The sequence below is a fragment of the Tinamus guttatus genome, unplaced genomic scaffold (genome assembly GCF_059628265.1).
Source record: "Tinamus guttatus ecotype Peru unplaced genomic scaffold, ASM5962826v1 Tinamus_guttatus_pri_ptg001602l, whole genome shotgun sequence".
NCBI lineage: Eukaryota > Metazoa > Chordata > Aves > Tinamiformes > Tinamidae > Tinamus > Tinamus guttatus.
The window spans coordinates 1,302,638-1,323,090 of NW_028290136.1; the positions used below are offsets into that span (position 1 = coordinate 1,302,638).

The 20,453-nt window shown below is 38.7% G+C and overlaps 1 protein-coding gene across 1 annotated transcript in view; it reads right to left on the reverse strand.

Moving 5' to 3' along the window:
- Nucleotides 1–20,453, reverse strand: part of ROBO2 (roundabout guidance receptor 2) — a 415,201-nt gene that overhangs the window by 92,395 nt on the left and 302,353 nt on the right. Inside the window, exons 7-8 of the mRNA XM_088539329.1 lie at nucleotides 7,557–7,681; nucleotides 2,624–2,795 (exon numbers count right to left, since the gene is read on the reverse strand). Coding sequence (XP_088395455.1) covers nucleotides 2,624–2,795; nucleotides 7,557–7,681 — 297 coding nt within the window. The remainder of the gene's footprint in view (nucleotides 1–2,623; nucleotides 2,796–7,556; nucleotides 7,682–20,453) is intronic.

Here is a 20,453-nt window from a genome sequence, read left to right on the forward strand (position 1 = left end):
CTCAATTTTTAAAATGATTTTGGTTTTCCAGATGTGCACTAGACTGTGGCTTATATGATAGTCTTTAAAGAAAATACAAGATTTGAATTTCAAATTCACTGAAGGCTCTCAGTACAGTCCATAATCAGCAAAATTATCACTCAACTCAGCACATATCATCACAGCTAGTAATCTCTTCTCATGTGAGCACTCGAGTTAAAAATATTTCCAGTAAAGACTTGTAAGTGCAAAAATGTAACAACTGAAACCCTGCTATATATGGTATAATTAAGCACTTGTTTTTCTGCACATGACATATGTTTTCATTCTGTATTGGAACTTCAATTGGATTTAAATTACTCTGGATCAAACAAAAATGTATTCAAAATGAAGAAGATGGCTCGCCACTATTATTAAATCATTAACCAAACAGAAAAATTCTGGGCTATGAAGTAAAACTGAAATCACCAGCCAAAAACTAGAATACTGATGCTTAAGTATATGGCCAGCATGTGCAGCATTTATTTTTTATCATATTTTTAAAACCACGAGATTAAATTTCCCTACTGATAAAAATCATTACTTTCTATAATTTCTGCTCAGCATCCACACAAACAGAGTCTTTAGATATTTATGGTCAACTTCCTAAGTGAAAGCAATCAAAATATACCTGCGACCCAACGTTACATTTAGTTGTATAATCCCACAGTCAGTCCCACAATATGGTTATGGCCCTTTTCTTTCGACCTCACCTCAAGGTGACTTAAGGATGAAATGGCCTTTCTATAAAGCAACCTTGCCTAATTTCACAGTGATCGTGCTGACAGGAGGCTCAGGGAAGCGTTTTAAGAACGCAGCCCTTTCCCTCCCCGAGCAGGAGCGCCGACAACTAATGCCCTCTTCAGGAATGCAGAAGGCACAGTGCCTTTAAGCAGAAGCAATCATGGTTGAGTTTGCACTTTAGCAGGGAAACCTTTATGAGCTTGCTGTTGACTTGTTAAATAAACTGCTGAAAATTCTGAAGAAGTCATTTTTATTTATTTATTTATTTATTTATTTATTTTCCACATATACAAATAGATAGAGATGGACCGCAGACCTCGTCCATCAAAAGGAAAAATTTCTCATCACTGATATCCTTGAACCTGATTTGCCCCTTTCGGCCCCTGCTGCAGTAAATCTGCACAGCATCAGCAGGTGCAACCATTAACAGCTCAGTGTCCTCTCGGCCAATATTTGTGCATTCTGTTTATTCCAATCACAGTCCCGGCACTGCATCAGGCAGTGCTATGGACAGATATTAAAAAATACTGCCTTCCCATTAATTTTAAATGACCTTTTAATCTACATTTAAATGTGAATTGAATGAAAATGCAGCATTTTGTCAAAGAGAGAAAAAGGAAAGACTTAAAGTGATTGCAGAAAGAAGGTTAGCCTTTCATCTCCTAAAAACTACTCTATGGAAATGCAATGTGCTTGTAAAGATGCAAGGATAAGGCAGAAATTATCTCCCCTTGTCATAAAAATATAGACAGCTTTTAGAAAACAAAGGAAAGGCATCAAATTAATGCTCAAACCTCTATAACATGTGCCTGAACCTCTCTACCTGTCACTTGTGATGAATATGCTCTTGTGAAAAGGCAGATTATTCAGAATTAGACATCTTTTCAAACTTTCATGGTGCAGGCAGGTCTCTAAGGGAACAGTAATAGTAGACCTCTGCATATAACAACAGTTTTAATGGTAAAAATTCATCAAAGTCTGTCAAGAGATATTTAATGAGTCAGTTAAGATAGGGAATAATGATGCCCAGGAATGCCATGATCTCCTAGTATAAAAGAAACTCTCTTATTTTCCTTACTAATATTAAAGAATGTAAACCTCTTCTGTCACAGATATGATGGAAATAGGATATCAAAAAGATTCCCGGAATGGGAAGAGCCTTCATGTTTATATATGGAGTAAGGCACGCAGGAATGTACAATGATTTTCAAAACCAAAATTCTGAAATGGAAAGCATCAGTTCAGATCATGCAGTGCTGTTCCTTTCCTTCCTCTCCTGTCAACTCTTTTCTACCTATGTATTTATAGAGTTCTTCTCACACCTAAGGTTATTAAGAAATTCTTTAAAAGAACACTTCTGAGGTAGGAAAATATCCTTGTGACTTACTCACCCAGGGAGTAAAGGGCTACATATTGTAGCTGTTCTAAATTAACAAAACTCCAGTGAGTTCAAGGGAACTGTGCTGATTTACTCAAACCAAGGACACATCCCAGATTAGCTGCCTAAGGTAAAACTGATGACTGGAGCTGAGATGGGAATTGAGCCTAGTTCTTCTGCAGCCCATTTCATTGTTTTAATCACAAAGCTATTCATTCTTCACAATATGTTTCTGCAGCATCATCTTTGCTCTAGTGAACTGAGCATCAGACAGAATGCAAAAGGGAAATCCGAATTTGATGCCTCTTTCATACGACGGAGAACTGTGTAATGAGAACCATTTTCATTGTATCGTCTGAACAAACTTGTGTGTTTAGCTGTAGGAATTACATGATCTCATGTGTTTGTATTTACAATGTCTTTAACTATTTTGCTTTTGACAGGAAAAATCCCCCCAAAACAATAGAAGTTTCCATATCTCACCATCAGTAACCTCCAGCTGAGCCTTCGCTAAGATGCTTCCAGCAACTGTCAGTGCTTGACAAATGTAGTAGCCCGCATCAGACCGCTGAATGTTGGAAATGGTGAGGTCTCCTGTCGGTGACACTGAGTACCTACTGCTGGGTTGAAGAGGCTGGTTGGGGAAGAGTAGATTCTGCAAAGACAATTCAACCCACATCAATGCAGAACATATAAGCCGCTTTTCCCTCAGCTAAAGATACAATGATTTTTCTTTAAAAGCACTATATTTAAGTGCAAAGAGAAAATGCGAGCAGGTTTACAAATTTATGAACACACAAACTTCACTTTCCTTCCTGGGGCAACTTGTGGTTTAAATTACCAGCAGCACTTTGCCAGCAGACAAGGCTGTATGCTGGCTGGGGACCTTATGCAAGGAGAAATTTTCCAACAATCACACTTGAGTGATCTGTACATGTTTCACATTTATCTTCACTCTGAATTTAATAATATACTTAGTTGGCTGTCAAACCAGGAGGATCTAATAACAAAGTAAACATTAGATAACTACTAGGAAGAATTGAATTCTGGAGACTTGAGGGCTATTGTTTGGCAGTGAATATGATTCTGGGCCAAATAAAGAAAGTAAATGCAAGGCATGTGAGCAAACCTAGGAGGATGACACAAACAGGTCATAAAGCAGGAGGAGTTGGCAGAACATGAGAGCTTAAAGGAGGAGTAGCAGGAAATTAAAACTGAGATACACCAAATGAGAAAAGCAGAATGGAGCCTTGAGGGGAAGAGAAGGGGTATAAATCTGACGTGGAAATCATCACAGAGAAAAATAATTTCATGTAGGGTAAGGCATCATAGTTAACACAGAACAGGGAGATTAGCTTTTGCCTTTGGGCTGGACTGGAGAAAAGAAAGATGTCAATAAGAATAACTAGAATGGATGCAGTGGTCATCGAACATGATCAAGGACTGAATGAATCAGTAACACAGGCAGGGACTGAAGAAGTTTTAGAGGTGAGCGCTATACTTTAAAGGGAGAAGTTATGCCACCCGGCAAAGCCCTTGATGTGAAAAAAGAGCAGGAAGAGGGAGGCAACGTGTGTAGAGAGGTTGGTAGAGCTGCCTGAGGAGGCTGGAAGGGGAACAGGGAAGGCAGATTAAAGGGCAGTACTGAACTGGTAAATTTCAGAAAAATTGGGTCTGGCTTAAGCATACTGTTGATTGAACAAGCCTCTATAAAAATACAATTATTTGTATCAGGAATATCCACAAACACTGATCCCATGCTAGCATAAGCTTTCAGTCTTTACTGCAGCTCTGCATTGTTTTGCTTTACTTTCTAATAAGGACACCCACCAACTTTAAAGTTTGCGGATGAGGGCTAAAAAGATCTGCCTCTTTTGAGAGGGAGAGAAAATTTAGAGAAAAAGTAATACAGCATTTATATTTCTGAATTACAGAAAATGCTTTGGGATTGGGAACCAGTAAGCTTGCATTTCAAAAAAATTCCACTTTGAAGCGAAAATGATACTTTCAACGCCTAATTTTTTTTGGGGAAAAAAAAAAAGTGTGTGAGAGAGATGCTTTAAATCAGAGACTACTCCAGATCTTCTCATAATTGTATTAACCTGCTAGGCTAATGCAATACCCTAGGGTGAGTCTCTTCCTCCCGTTTCATATCAAAGTTCAATATTATTTTCCAATGCAAATTTTTCCTCAAAAATCAATATGCACCCAGTAAACATGTTAGATTCAATACAAAAGTGTGCAAGTTCTGAAACATTTTCAGGCTATGGTGCTAACTGGGTCTCCCCAAAATTGCTCTGTTTTCTGGATTGCCTTGAAACTTGCATAAAAACATCTGCCTGCGCAAACACCTATTGAACGGAGGAATTCTGAAAACTTAGTGAAATTTTATGAGAAAGCAGATCATTTTGATGAGGCATACTTCATTCATTGCTCATTACAGAAATGGTAAAAGGAAACACAATGTAGAAGACAGTCAAGGAACACATCCCGGATTTTTCAGAAGGAAAAGGTAGAGATCCTACTAATACCTGTATTAAAAAGAAGAATCTATCCTGTTTTTAATCTTCAGCACAGGCCAGTCTGATCTTAAGGAGTCCTAGTGGCCGCTTTCCACAGTAGGAGCTTCAGTAGGAGTTGATGGGTCTCCCGACTCCCCCTTTCAAGGACCAGCTTGTGACTTGTGACTTGTCCTAACAGCAGACCCTACTATTTTAAGGTCTTTACAATTTCCCTGGTTTGCTTATCCAAGCACAATGGTGGCCTGCTGGGCTGCAAAGAGAGGAGCCATGGCACGACGCCACCTCCTTCTAGATTTATCTCAGAGGAGATGTTAACCCCGAGCGTTTAAGGTTTCCGTACTTGGGGCCCCGGTGCGTTTCCCTGGCGTGCGGCTGCCAGCCTCAGGGGAAGAGGCCACCAAACACAACGGACCAGCTGTTTGTGCACAAGTCAGCACAAAGCTGACTCGGGGGGGGAACTGCTTCCCTCCCTTTCAGCTGCTTGTGCTCAGGAATGCAGGATGTGGAAACAGACCCAGGATGAAAAACGTCGTGCCGTCGCCGGCTCACAGAGCTACGTGGCACTATGCTGAACACTAAGGGTGGCACTGCGAGTGGTTCCTCGAGAGGAAGAAGAGAAGCAAGCATTTTAAGTCACACAATCACAGGATGGTTGAGGTTGGAAGGGGCCCCTCAAGATCATCTAGTCCAACCGCCCTGCTCCAGCAGGGACACCCAGAGACAGGGACAGGGACATCTGGCACAGGGTCACAGCTGGGCAGGTTTTGAAGATCTTCAGAGAAGGAAACTCCACAACCTCTCTGGGCAGAAATAGCTTGCAGCATAGCTTCCCTAGCAGGAGCTGAGAGTGCCTGTTACCATCCAGCCCACGCAACAACCTGTGGCCAGGCACAAAAAAAGGTAAAATGTGCCTCAAGCTCAGTGGACAGTGCTTAAGTGTGGCCAAAATATCATCCTCTTGACTCTGAGGATGAAATATGCCATGTAGAAATTAGCCATTCAATGGGGAATCATTCAAAATCTGGGAAGTTTTTTTATTGTGGATAGCAACATTGACCTCTGTTACTTCACTGATACTCAATTAAGAATAACATGTGGGTATAATGAATCACTTTGAGCTATGTTTCAAGGTTTGATTATAAACAATGTAGGTATCAATTTTTATGTTGCATTTATTTGCCAAAAAAGAGCATTCTAATCCTCAGGGATCTGGTTCTCAATATGGTAATTAATTTTCCAGGTTTGTAATTAAACAGCATCAACGTGGTACAATCAGTAGGTAATAACATTCAATTAAAGACACAAGATGCATTTTCACCTTAAAATGTTTTTACCCTTGAAGTGATACCAATGGAAGAGGATAAAATAGAGTATTAACACTTTTCAATTACGCTAAATGACTTTAATCCTGCAAATGATGTCCTACTTTAATTAGAAGTCCTTCTCTTTATTACAACATGATGGATGTCTACTTTATTAGATTCAAGTGTGACACTATAAGCTCACTTTACATAAACATTGCCATGCTATTGAAGTCCTCTACAAGGAGCGTTTTTGAAATGTTTGCTAGCACATCACTGGTTCCTACTTCAAATTACACATGCTAGTCTCCCTTTGGAACAATTTTTACCTTAGCCAGACTCAGAGTTTTGTGTTTTTCCAGTATGTGATGCATGGAATTGGAAGTTCTCTGCATAACTCATCAAAGAAACTCATCAAAGACTAAGCTTAGCATCCTACAATAATAGCCTTGTATCTTTGTAAGGGGCAATGCAACGGAGCACAAAATATTGTCAGTCTTGGTCTGTAACTGAACCTTTGTTCTTACCCCTAAGGACTCCAAGATAGCTCCTTCTGAGTGCATGAGTGCATTAAGGTAGACTTGAGTGCATTAAGGTAGACTTGAGTTCAGGATCAAGTCCTCAGTGCTCACAGATGGGTATGAAGGGCACACTGTAGCCCGTTAGCTGACTTGATGATGAGTTGAAGCACAAGCAGGTGGGGCAAAAGGGGAGATCTGAGGTTCAGTTCTTGTCTCACTTTTTAACCTGCTACATCGAAGATTTCCAGATGAGACCACAAAACATCTCTGTACTGTGCAGCACAGTGTGGGTGCTTGAGCTTACTCATATATGACCAAATAGGAAAAAGCAGCACAGAGCTCTGAAAGACTCATGGATCCAAAGGACAACAGCAGGCACTAGAGATAAAGAGCCATGCCAGGCTTCATGAGAGAGCTGTGAAAGCTCTGCCACTGGACACCCAACTTTCCCTACTAATCTCTGCTGCTCTGAATAGAGAACAGGTGCAAAAGAGAATATAGAGTAGAGTTTGCAAGGTCCAAATGACAAGTGATATACTTGCATGAACTAACTGCATGTGGAGAGTAAGAAGAAACCAGCTGTGCCTTCAACACCTATATTTGTATGCACTGTGAGAATCTGCCAATGCAAATCAGTTTGCTAGACGTGTAACTCTTTGATCATGTCTAGACAGGTTGTGAATTGTAATTACTGACTCTGATTAGTTAAAAATTGAGCCATACCTTTCCATGTTCATTTCATCCACCTGTTTTTGGATGCTCCAGAAACAAAACTCTTTGAGATACATGCATTGGTCTCTATACATTTATACAGCATCTAGCACAAGTTGCAGTAACTTAAATGGCTTTGAGTTCTTCACAGCGTTAACATTTAAAAAAAAGGGGGGAAAAAAAGGCAATAAAATGTTTGTAGAGGATAGGACAATTTAAATGACAAGATCCCCATGAAAGATGAAAAAAAATATGAAAGATAATACAGATAACTTTCCTAAACTTTTTAACACAACTAATTATTTAGAAACGCTTGAAAGGCTGAAAGGCTCGAAAGGCTCGAAAGGTGCTTATAACTTACCTGGCTTCCCTCTTTTTGCCAAAAAACAGCTGGTTGGGGATTTCCTTTAGTTTCACAAGGAAAAGTCACAGTTCGACCCTGGGCTACAATCTGGTCTCGTGGTCTCACCACAAACTGTGGGGGAGCTACAACGCAAGAAAAAAACATGGTGTAAATTTAGAATATTTTTCAAGTGGGAGATGAAGAATACTGAAGGAATGAGACAACATTATGTAGATTTATTTTGTGCCAGAGGACATAACACCAGATATGCTAATTAGGACAGACAGAAAAAATATATAAACAAGAACAACAGCAACAGCAACAGCAACAACAAAAAAAGCAGCGATATCAATATATGATCTCCCCAGCTGAAAAAAAATGAAAGAAAGCCTTACAGACACATATTGGCGTATACTCTGACGACAATAAATATGAAGGAAGAGCAGTCAGACCTGTACGATGCAGACTCTGAGTGACTGCTAACTTCTCCTTAAGAGTCATCCGGACAGGACAGGCATCCCTACACCTTCTGCACTCACAGAGCTTATTGTTATGAGGGAGTCAGCACAGCCTTTTCTGCTAGCTGCAGTATATGAATCAGAATATACAGACTTCCTTTTCCAGTCTTCCTCTCTAGATTTTCAAAAATGATTGAGAAAGTAGGGGAAGATCTGAATCGAAGGGTAGAAGCTCAAGGCAGAGTTCAAAGTGAGTGAGCAAGAAGGGAGTGAGAAAGAGGATTTACTGAGAAAAGGATGTCAAAGCAACAAGAAGTAGGAATATCTAGGTGTCAGTTTGTTGGAAGACTAGAAAGAAGCAAGAGGTGAAGAGTAAGTGGGCAACAGGGAGGAATGAATAGGGAGGAACAGGATTTCCAGGAGATCAGGAGGAGACAAAGAAAAGAAAAATGGAAAAAGTACCGTTAAAATCAGAAAGAAGAACAAGGACTGCCTAGGTTTTCAAGTAGATAGTGTTAACAGTATCTAAACATGGGGGATCAGGGAGCACAGTCAGAGTTGAGCAGTTTCAAAGAGAGAGGTGTGTTGTGATTTGTCTAGGAGCATTGACGGAAAATAGGCAGTCAATAGAGCCAGTGGATGGGAGCAGGAAAAGAGAGGAAATGAATTAATATGCAGAAGGAAATGGGAAGAAGTACTGGTGGATGATTATAGAGAAAAGCCAACAACTTGACATCAGAGTTCTATCGAGCACGTGATAAAGCAAGTCCCTCCAAAAGCAACCCTCCAAACTTGTTTCAGAGCTGGAGTTTACTGGAATTGGATTTATAGTGTATGACATACCCTAACAACATAAGCAGTATTTACAAATGTTTTTCTTTTGTTTGTTTTTTTTTCTGTTTTTCAAAAGACCGACTAATTTTTGAGAGCAGGTTGAGGAGGGAAGAAGACACACTGGTTCATTGGTTTTCTTCTACTCCACTATTGTTGTGGTAGTTGGGGAGAGGGATGGTTTAAGAACTACTAAGCTTTCAGGTAAACAAAATTTAAGTGTTTTAGAAAACTGTATTTTCACCATTATAATTACAAACTGTTTAATTAGGTACGAAAAGCAATCAAGCCCCAGCTTCCGATTACACCTGCTGACAGGCACAGACACAGATCTGCCAACTGCATAGAAATGTATGCAGATTTGATGCTCTGAACCACACTTTGCAGCTATTTCCTGAGGCTTTACACACCACCAGGAGTCTAAAGAGCACAAGCTGAATTGCCCTGATATAATGCACTCTAAGTGGAGAATTATAAAGCATCTGGATGGCAAGACTAGCTGCTGATTTAGAAGGTGGAGAGTGAAGACAATAAAAATAATCATCTTTCTGTCTTGTATTCCTGAGCACAGATTTGGCCTCTTTGGAGACAGAAGTTTCCAGCTCTTCCAAGGGCCTCAGCAGGCGTTAACGTCTCCAAGGGACACAGGTAACGGGCTCCTGCTCCCACAGCATTTGCAGACATCCATTCTGAGGCTTCTATAGGGGCCTAAGTGTTGCTCCATGTATTCTGAGATCTCAACTTGGCCTAAATTATTCCCCAAAGGCTGAACTGTAGCCATGTTACTTATTTCTGCCTCGCCTTGTTTTACCTGGCACACCCAGATACAGTCACTATGGGCACTAGTGAGAACACCACGCACACACTCCTTCATTCAACTACATAAGGAGAGAAAGAAAGAGAGAGAGGGGCCCTTTAGCTGTGGATTAGAAAATGAAAATTCCTCCAGGCAGATCTTACCCTAAGGTACCTCTGCAGTCCTGACCACCCACTTAATAAAGGTCACTGAATTAGTTCAGCACTTGCTGCTTAGCCACAGATGTTCACTGACCAGGATATTAATACACAATCAATAGCAACCTCAGGCAGAGGAGAGAGAACAGAAAATCTCCAGTCTCTTCAGGTGTTATATCTGCATTTGACAGGAACTGTGTAACAGAGTCCTACGTATATGCTCCAGTATGCGTGGCCACAAGAACTTCATCTCTCTGCTATGAGGTGCCAGGCCCCCATCCCCTTGATTATGCCCAAGCTCACAGAGCAGTGCCTAAGACATTCCTGGTGAACTGGGAAGGGTTAAGCAGATGGTGCTCTGAGACGGCCCAACGGAAGGAAGAAGGGCATGGGGTTGTTGACTTGCTCAAAGCCCAGCATCATTAGAACCACGGACAAAACCTAATGAAAGTAAGTTTGCATTGTGTCTCTGAAAACACATAGTTTTTAAAAACATATTTTTAAAAGGTAAGGTAATGGAAATAATAGAAGGCTTAAAAGGCTTCAGCTGTAAAAGTTATGTACTAGTTTGATGCTTAGTTCAATCTAAACATTAATGAAAATAGAAAAATCTGTTGCAGAAACTGTTACGAAGGAGCAATCCAAGTGTTGTGCCTATCAAACCATTACCCTTCATTGTTTCAGATGTAACATTAACTGGATTGGAATAAACAGAGTGGAAAAACTCTTGTTTAATTGACATTTGAAAGTCAATGACAGTAGCTCTGAAAGGGAATGTATTGTTTGGATTCTAGGGGACTAGACAAAAATAATAAAAAAGAACAATTAAAACTACAGACCTAGTGCACTTCTATTGAAACATTTCTCTTTTTTTTGAGAAATTTAAATACAGTACACAGTAAATTAGATTTGATTTCTGGCAAATTATGCTTTGATACTGCATTCAGCAAGCGCTGGCTTCAATCAATGTCACACCAAGGCTCTGTTATGCTAATAGCAGCTTGTGAGGGTGAGCGGGATGATATGGAAATCAGATGGTTGAACATGAATAGAAAGCACAGGCCATGCACAAGGTGGGCTCTGAGATGAGGGGATGGGGCACCCTGAGGTTAATCACATCATGTTCAGAACTGTTTTTACAGCACGGAACAGTTTTCTACAGAGAAAATTAAAATGGAGATGGCAAAGTCGCAGTTGTGTGCATGAGCTCTGTTGTTCAAAATGGCAACAGTGCATTCTTCATAAATGTCAGCGTTATGCACACTGGATGGATCATTTTTTCCTTTAATAAATGTGTATGAAGGTAGCTTATGGGCAAGTAACAAAGAACTTTAGAAAAAAAAGAAGAAACTAATATTGCAAAATATTTCAAAGGAATTTCTCAACTCTTCTTCAGTCCTAATAGCCAGCAGAGTTAACTGCTTGGATAGACTGCGAATCAGTCATTTCTTTCCCTGCTGAACTACTGAACATCATGGGTTACGCTGAGTCACCCACGGAGCTGATAAAGCTGCTGCCGTGGAAAACCCTGACTGAATCAGTGAACTCTGCTCACTTGATGAGAAATGTGGCAGGAGATGAATCAGAAGAGAATGGGAAATTACCAAAAGAAAATGTGATTTTATGGTAAAAAGTCCAATGACCCAATATGGAGTATGAGAAACATCTTCCAGTGATTTTAAACTGATCTTGTGACTTGTGGTTCACACTGAAATCAATGATCCTATGGGGATTTTACTATCTGGACTTGCTCACAGCAGCTCCTCTAGTCTAGGTACCCTGAGCTGCATACATTACATTGCTGTGATTTTAATTAAAAGCAGATATTGTAGCAAATTTATTCCAATATTGCTACCATAAGGAGAAATGGAAACAAAACCACATCAACTAATATCAGTGGGATTTTTGTTGTCCTTGTTCAGTTTTTTTCTAACATTGCCAATTATCTACAGGAGCTCCTATGAGACCAAACTTATTTTACATCATCCAGCTTTCAGAGCGTAACTTTCGTAAACTTTCAATTGAATTTATTCTGATAAAAAGTTTCCAAATACCATGGCATATGAAATTTTATTCAAAACTCCTTGAAGCTGATTGATAGGAATTCTCCTCTTGGTTTATGTGGTCTTTCAATTAGGTCCATTTTTTTTTTTTTTTTTTTTAACAGGAAAAAAGGGAGAGCAACAAACTGCTGACATTGTGGATTTGAAAACCTCTAATTCCCACAAACCTCTGTTGATAGCCAATTGTAAATGAAATACATTTAGGCAAGCTTATAAATACTCTATAAAGACGAGTGCTTAATTTAGACTGAATTCTTTGTTATTCATAAACATTCTTCTGCAACTGGCCAAAGGAGGGGCAAGAGGAAGGATGACGATTTCTTAACCTTCTAAGCAGATCTCAGATGATGATCACTGATGGGGAAAATGGTCTGAACAAGCAGTAACATGCTGGTTGGCAAACCAGTAGGATTCAGTAAGGCTTAGCTCTACTTCCATCAGGGGAATTCCAACCTAATATTTCTATCTACGATGCAGTCTTCTTCAGTAAGGTACATTTGCAGAGATAAATTTAATTTCAGAATAATCTTTTGAATAGTCATAATTACATCTGGTAATACATTCAGCAGGTCCATTTGGAAGTAAGAGAGTCGAGAGTCAACTTCGGTGATTACATGTTTCCTAGGAAATTAGTTTCTTTTTAGTTCTTTTCCATACTGCATTAGCATAGTCATAGCTGTAGTCACTAATCTGTTCAAATGCAGTTGTATATTGAAACAACCAGATGGATCTCATTTTATGGAAAGTTTGCTTTCTCATTAACTATGTTTTCTTCACTGTTCATTTACAGTGTCGTTGTTCTTCTAGGATTTAACATTCACACTACTTCAAAATTATTATTTTGTGTGTCCTGCAGCGAAGCGGAGGGGGCAAGTGGGGAGCACCTGAAGGGGGGTCAAATGCAAGGAAAGGAGCGTGGGAGAAGACTGAGGTTATAATGGCAGAGGGGAAAGCGGGGCATCAACAAGGTCATTATGAAGACCAAAGGGATCCTGAGGCAACTGTCCTTCATGTGGTGCTGCTGGCAGATGAGATGCGAGAAATCATTCTCTCTTATTTTCTATTTGTTTGCTGTTTTCAGATGAGCTATGTGAAAACATAACAGCATGAAAAGATCATATGCTTCAGTCATCTGAAAACACTAAACCATCTTTGATACCTAGACTAATTGCTCTAATCTTCAACTTAAATTCAGGTTCAGAATTTCACATATAACAATATTTTTATCCTTCAATTGCTCTGAATTTCTGCACAAGATAATCTCCAAAAGTGTGGAAGCCCATGCCTTTTTTTTTTTTTTTTTTTTTTTTAATATGCAAGAGGGCAAAGAATTCTAGAGAATCAAAGATTTTTTAAAAAAGGCACTAACTCACTGCCCTGTATATTTTGGCATAAAATCTCTCTTTTATCCTTGTCCGGACTCAAAGAAAGAAGTGGGCTAAATCTGCATGGTGAAAAAACAGGCATGCGATAAACACTAATGGAAGAGCAGGTTTGGTTTATACTCAAGAGTTTCCCTGTCAATTTCAATTCATGTAACTGCCAACTTGAGTTTATCATTTTTATAACAAAGTTGAGACATAAAGAAATAAAGAACACTACTGACAACTTGGTTCTCCTTCTTTCTTGGCATTAATTTCTACAAAAAGAAAAATTAGGAAAACAATTACATAAAAATTTGGCTCTAACAAAGCAGAGAACGAAGACATCTACTTTTTTCCCTGTTCCATTGCTTTGAACTCATCGGCATCCTCGTCCCTCCTCTTTCTTTGACACTACATTAAAACATTAAGTTTAAACATCTGGTTTTTGTTTCATCTCAGCATTGGACTGTAGCCTGCTGTCATCTAGCCATACCTCTCTCTCCCATTTTATCTTGTCCAACCATCTCTGTAAAGAGGCTCTTGTATCTTGCAGATGCTCCTGGAAATTCCCTTCCGCAAAACTCTTCATGGAGCTTTGATAAAGAGAGGTGGCACTGACTCTGGCCACCCAGTGCATTACATTATTCAGGCCTCTTTCTTCTCCCTATATATAATTTTTTTCCTCTTCAAGTGCCTGAGATATATCTTTAGCTCAGATCAGTTAGAAAAGATGCACTTTCCTAGAAAAAAATAACACTTAAGACTGCTTGCTAATGCAAACTGTATCATTAGGGAATGGCTTGTGCTCCTGGAACTTCTGTGAATTTAGCAAACAAAACAAATCATGCTGGCAGAAAGACATGTAATCTACTATGATTCCTTTTGTCATGGGAGAGAGCAGGAGGCTTTTCTGATAATGCATGTTAAAAACGGAAAGGCATACCCCTTGCTGATATACTAAGATTTCATCCAAAATAATGAGTGTAATCCGGTTGGCTCTTTCAAAAAAAAAAAAAATCCATATGAATTTAAATGCACTGAGGTGAAGAGGGGATCTAAGGAGATGATGAGAAGAGTGAGGAGTCTACCTATAATGAGAAGGATAAAAAGTGCTTGGTTTGTTTACCCCTGCCTCCCCCCCAAAAAAAGGCTGAGAAGAGATAACCTGCTCAGTTGAGGATATGGGAAAGTGGAGAGAGGAAAAGAAGTGAGGAATGAAAAATGACTGTGCTGTTTACTAACGCTAGCATAGAAAGATGGGACATGAACTAGTTTTGCCGATGAATAATATTAAGGTTCTATCTAGCCTGTAATAATAGGGCAGTAGCACAGGTAGTACCAATTGAGCAGAGAGGATAAACTGGATTAATGCATAGATTTTCATACTTATCTTGAAGGAAAAGTAACTGTTTTCTCCTTTCAAAAAAGGCAAGGGAAAACTTCTGGTGGAATAACAGATCAAAAGACTCTTTTCAGGCACTACTCTTCAAAGGCTTATGGAGAGATTCAGAATCCACTCAAGTAGGAAAATACCTCCCATTTTCAGTAGAAATAATGAATTCAGGTAAGTTCAAGAAATATTTACACATTAAACCTCCCAGAACTTTCCCATGCTGGAGTTCAGCAATGAAAGATTAGGCCCTTAATCACTCTCTGCAGTTGCCATAGCTGGACTTTGCCAGAGAGAAGCAGCATGATGAGCATAGGCACATATTTGACACCAGGGCTGAACAGCAGAAATTGCCCAGACTTCTAATATTAATACTGCAGTCTTCCATGCTTATGACTGAAGAAGAGCTCTCTGCCAGAACTCAGGTATTTCCATTCTGAATCACTGTTTGGTAGACCCCAGGAGACTAGGAATTGCCGAAAACAGAGCCAGAGCTTTGTGGTCAGGACTTTATTACAGTGTGGTAGTTAACATGCTCTCTCTCATCTCACAGTTATATTAGATACTGTAGTATCTTATATACCTGAAGTCCTTAGACAGGTTCAAGCACAAAATTAAAAAGTTATACCAAAATACAAATGCTAAAGATTTAAGATTTTCAAAAAGAGCTTTAGAAGGTAAAAAAAAAAAAAAATCAGTTCCATATTTTAATTTGTTAGTGGTATATCCAGAAATATGGAGTTCATTTGATGGCAATCCCTTCTAAAAGCATTTGTCCATTGATGGACAACGAGGATGTATGGTTCATTAATTTAAGGAAGAAGCAAATCCCAAACGGATATGTTGGTGCCTTTAACCTCTTCCAAAATTCTCTCTAGCTGGCAGCAGCAGGCAGACAGCCAGAATGAAACTCTTTGATACAGACACAGATTTCTGCCTCTGCAAGCTGGCACAGTAGTGTCAAGCATGACCAATGCTGTCACACACCAACCACCATTTCTGCTGTTGTTGTATAAATCCTCCAAGTCCCAACTAAAGGTGATATTTTTATAAATATATACATAAAAACAGCATTTATGCAACGCAAGTTTTTCTGCAAGATGAGTGAGAGTGACGCAGAGAAGAATAAAGACAGATCTTTCTCACTTATTATGTAAACAAAGTAATTTCAAGCTATAAAATCTATGTATTTTTTTCAAACTGCTCTTTCTATTTTAGATGCTTTGTGCTACATCATTCTTGAAAGACCAGATGGCCAGGCCAGGTGGATTTAGGAGATGAAAACTTCCCAGAGAAGAGTACAGTGCATCATATGGTTACATTTCACTTAAATATGCTTAGAGTCTATTTAATTAGTATGAAATGTGGAAAATGGATAGGATATGTTTGTCTATCATCCAACATAGAAGGAAATGAAATTTTTTCAACTTGGTTTTTACCTTATCTCTTTAGTTAATTCCAAATAATACTTACTTCTTACTCAAAAGGAATACTTCCTCAAATAATACTTTTCCTACTATCCGGGCTAAAAAAAAAGTAAAATTCATCTATTTGCTATACAATACTTCTTTCTGGGAAAGATGATTTGTAGCATATGACAATAACCAGACTTGACTCAATATGATGCAACTGCAATGGAAAGATCTGTATCTTCACTTGCATACAGTGGGAATTGATTTGAAAACTGAGCACTCTGGCATCTGAATAGCTTTTTAGGTGATCGGGGGAAGGTAGCAAGCATGAGACACAGCTGATCTTCTCTTTGAACTTTAAGTAAGTTTCCCACATCTAGGATGTTTAGCAACAGCTTTTGAAGAGCTGGTTAGGTGGGATTATATAAAACTTTTGGGGTCCTCCCAAGTTTAGTGCTAGTTTTTACAGCTACTCGTCTGCACAACTTCCCTAAGAAATGCATGAGGATGAGAAAGCATGAAAATACCAAGTTACTCATCTGGAAAACCATCTGATGAGTGAAATAACAGTAGAAATAGTCTAAATAGGGATAAATATCTAGCTTCCTAACCCATCTGCTGTAACTCCTATAGGAAAGCTTTTCAAAAGCTTGTTTATAAGAGAATTGCTATTTTTGAAATGGGCAATACACTTATTCTAAGCAGCAAATCAAAACATGATGAGTAATCTGGTAGAGAGCTGTTAAATTCACCAGCTGCCATCCACCTCAGGCAGAACCATACCTCGTTTTGTATATGCAGTATATGCTATATGCTAATAACTGCTTGTACCAAAAATGGCCATTGGCAGGAAAAATCCTACTCTAAATTTTCATTCAAGCCAAAACTTCAACAAAAATGTCGAAACTTAACAGTATATAAATATTTGAAACACTCAGGTAAAAGCTAAATAGAAAATGAAAATGATTCAGTTTGCAATAACACTTGCAGTTGTGGAACAATAAGAACACATTTTTCTGTTCTTCAGTGATAGGCCATTCAAAGAAAATGCTTTGGTTTTGTTTAAGATACAATAAAGACAAAACATGACTGCTTTGAAAGGGAGGTAAAGATGAAAAGTATAAGCACCCAGGTAATTCCGAGCTGGCACGAAAGAATATAAACTTTTAGACTGGTCTCTGCACTTGAAGAGAAATATAAACATGTAAATGTCTTCCTGTTAAAACCATGTCCTGCTAGACAGTCACGAGTGCAATGGCATTAAGCTGGCCTTAGCTTACTTTCCATGAGAAGGAGGAGTAATTTTTGCTCTCTATTCTAGGTAATCTACTAAACAAAAAATGCTACAAAATTGGACCCACTCCTCTTTTCAAAGGATGATTTTAACAGAACACTTTTGGCAGAAGACTAGGCTTTTTGGTGGGCATGTGGTGGCAGAGAGGGAAGTTCCTTTGTTTTGCTTTACCTGGCAAAGACTCATACCTGGCAAAGACTCATATATGCTCATAGTTCTTTTAAGATTAACGTTAATCATGAAAAAAGAATAGTTTTCTGTAAGAATTGTAAGAAATTCAAGTAGCTTAGGCAGGATAAACATTAGGCTGACCAGAGCTGGTCATACACAGGAATCCTGTACCTAGAGTAAGTAATTTAAGCAATAGTTTCTCTATAAATTTTGAAGATGGACTCACATATGACTCAAGATGCTTGAAGAGTCTTCAAACAGAGGTTCAGTGTTTTGAAATGAGACATCAGCAGCACTGAAAAGGCCTATTATTTTCTTGTGACTTTTCTGTCATTTCATTCATGCATTTACTGAGCTTAAAACAGCCTCTACTTTGTGAATTTTTCTTCTCTCTTCCTTTTTTTTTTTTTTTTTTTTTAAGTGAGCCATCAGAAAAAAATACCTAGGAATAAATTACTTGCTGTCTTGTAGCATTTTTAGTGTTTCAAGAAGCACATTTTATTATTAGCCATGAAAAAAAAGCCCTCTCTAACATGAAAGATTCACTTTAAAAATAAGCCGCATTCCACATACCATTTTTAAATCAAGGAACACTTTTACTACAAGTTTACCACAAGTTCAGTGCTGATGTATCTCCTGGGAATTAATTTCATAAGAACTAGTGTAATTGCAAGTAATAGACTAGTGACTCGAGCAAAAAGCTTGCTAACGGAATAATTCTGCAAGGTGCATGGTGGAATTTTCCATTCTATGCAGGTAATTTTCTAGAGTAGATAAAGCATGCTGTGATCATAGAGGTAGTTGGCTTGGCTCTATATCCACCACTTCAAGAACGTTAATAAGCTTGGGATCAGCTCTGTCCTGTAAACAGCAGAGCTAACCTGGATTTTATCTTTATTCCAACCTCCCTTCCTCCAAACCCTTAACAGCGGAGAACAGTGACAAGACAAAACTGATGAACTTTAGTCAAACACATCCCTAATATAACTTTTGACTACACAAAGAAAGACCACCCCCTCGCCCTGACCCAGTAATCTCTATTAACATCAGTACTTTGCCTACTAATCCAAAGAATTAAAACATTATTATTCTATAAGATACATGTAAACACAAACTTTAACAATCATAGGAACAGTGTAACTGGTTAAATTATTTAGAAAATCCACATAGGCACAGAGTAAACATCCGTGAATAATATTTAAATAATGTCAGCTACTCGCAGCCACAATTTTTCCATTATGCTCAGGTAAATTTTTACAATTTTTACAAGTAATTTAAAAGGTACAGGCAGGAATTAAAATTTCCCAGTAGGAACTCAAAATCCAGAGACTGTCGTCCTCTGGGGTTTGTAATGCAAAATACTGTGCATCCTATACAGTGCATTCCAAAATGCAGCCCAAGCATTAAGATGACCCAAAGGCAAGAATCAATCCTTGTAGTGATGAACTTTCTTAAAGAAGCACGGAAATCTACTCCATCCCTTCAATTTCAGGACTATTTTATTTCAAAGATCTCCGAAAGATTCAAGAAAGACAGGGCATGCAAAACCCGTGCTCTTACTGCTATGCAACAAAAGCATAATGAGCTGCTCAGTCAGGGCCTGATAGAAGCTCACCAAAGCCAATACTGTCTGTCTGTCGATTTCAATGGCTTTCATATCAGGCCCTTATAGAGACTCTTAAAAATGACTGATTTAGTGATTTGGGCGCAATATCACCAGGCCCACCCAGTTTCACTGATTGATACCTGTTGGTGATTTGGCAACATGGCAAAGCAGAAAATACAAAGTTTAGAAATAGTACTTTGACATCAAAATCACTTGCCTGGTGTCATAAAATTAGCACTATCAAGCACTGGCTGCTAGTTTAAGCCAGTCAAATGCTGCTGCAAATGAAAGATGAAGCATTGCATGAAGCCATGCTAAAATGGATAGAAGGATGGTTACTTACCAACGGGGCGAGCTGTTGACATTACAATGGTGTAGTGAGAACATAAAAAAGAAATTAAAAAAAGAAAAGAATATCTGTCAGAATGCATGACGTGTAATGTTACGTTAAACTATGGATAGTACCATGATTGCTAAACCCTCAAATGACAGCCTAAGTAAAATGTTCACTGTTATTATTATTATTATTATGTCATGTGTCACAATTCTTACATTTATTTGGGCATAGTATCTGAACAAGTTGGCTGGAACTATTCTCTGAGAAACATTTTTATTAACCTCGCGTGGCGTCATCAAGTATCGTTGTTAATGCCTGATAGAAGAAAAATTGCTTTGCATTAGCACAGACTTCCAGATCCTGATGAAAACATCAATTTAAGCCACAGACTGGCAAATGTCATGCCAGTAGATGCAAGGCATTTGCTTTCTGAGTCAAACACCAACTGAATTTTAAGCATGGCTAGTCAGTACAGCAGTAAGGGCTACAAAAAGCCCAAGACAGTTTTTCTCATTCAATAACAGGCATGAAAGCATACAGCACATTGCTTTTCTCTCGCTGACAGGGCTGATGAAAATACAACAAACAGGCTGAAATGGCCGCAGGGATTTCAACTCAGAACCTCCCAAATTACTGTTTAGATAACTTCTACTTCCTAAAAAAATTGCTCCTGAATGATCGACAAGTTAATTCTGTTTCAGACTGATATCAAGATTGAAAGCTGTTGCTGCAACAAGTGATTTCTTGATTATAGCAACAGCCCTTCATTATACCTGAGTTGGAAAACGGGGCTGTCAGTCCCTCTGTTAATAAAATACAGATACCCCTTTAGGAAGAGGTGAGAGGCTGGACATAAAATTCACTTCAGATTGAATCGGGTAGCTGAAAACATTCCTTTTTTTTACTGAGAGAAAGAGTTTGAAGTAACGCTGCCCCCTTTTTTTTTTTTTTTTTTTTTTAAGGAAGTTAACCAGCTTTATATGCTTATGTGCAGACTAGAGCCAACATCAAGACACAAACTATCCTAGGTAACAT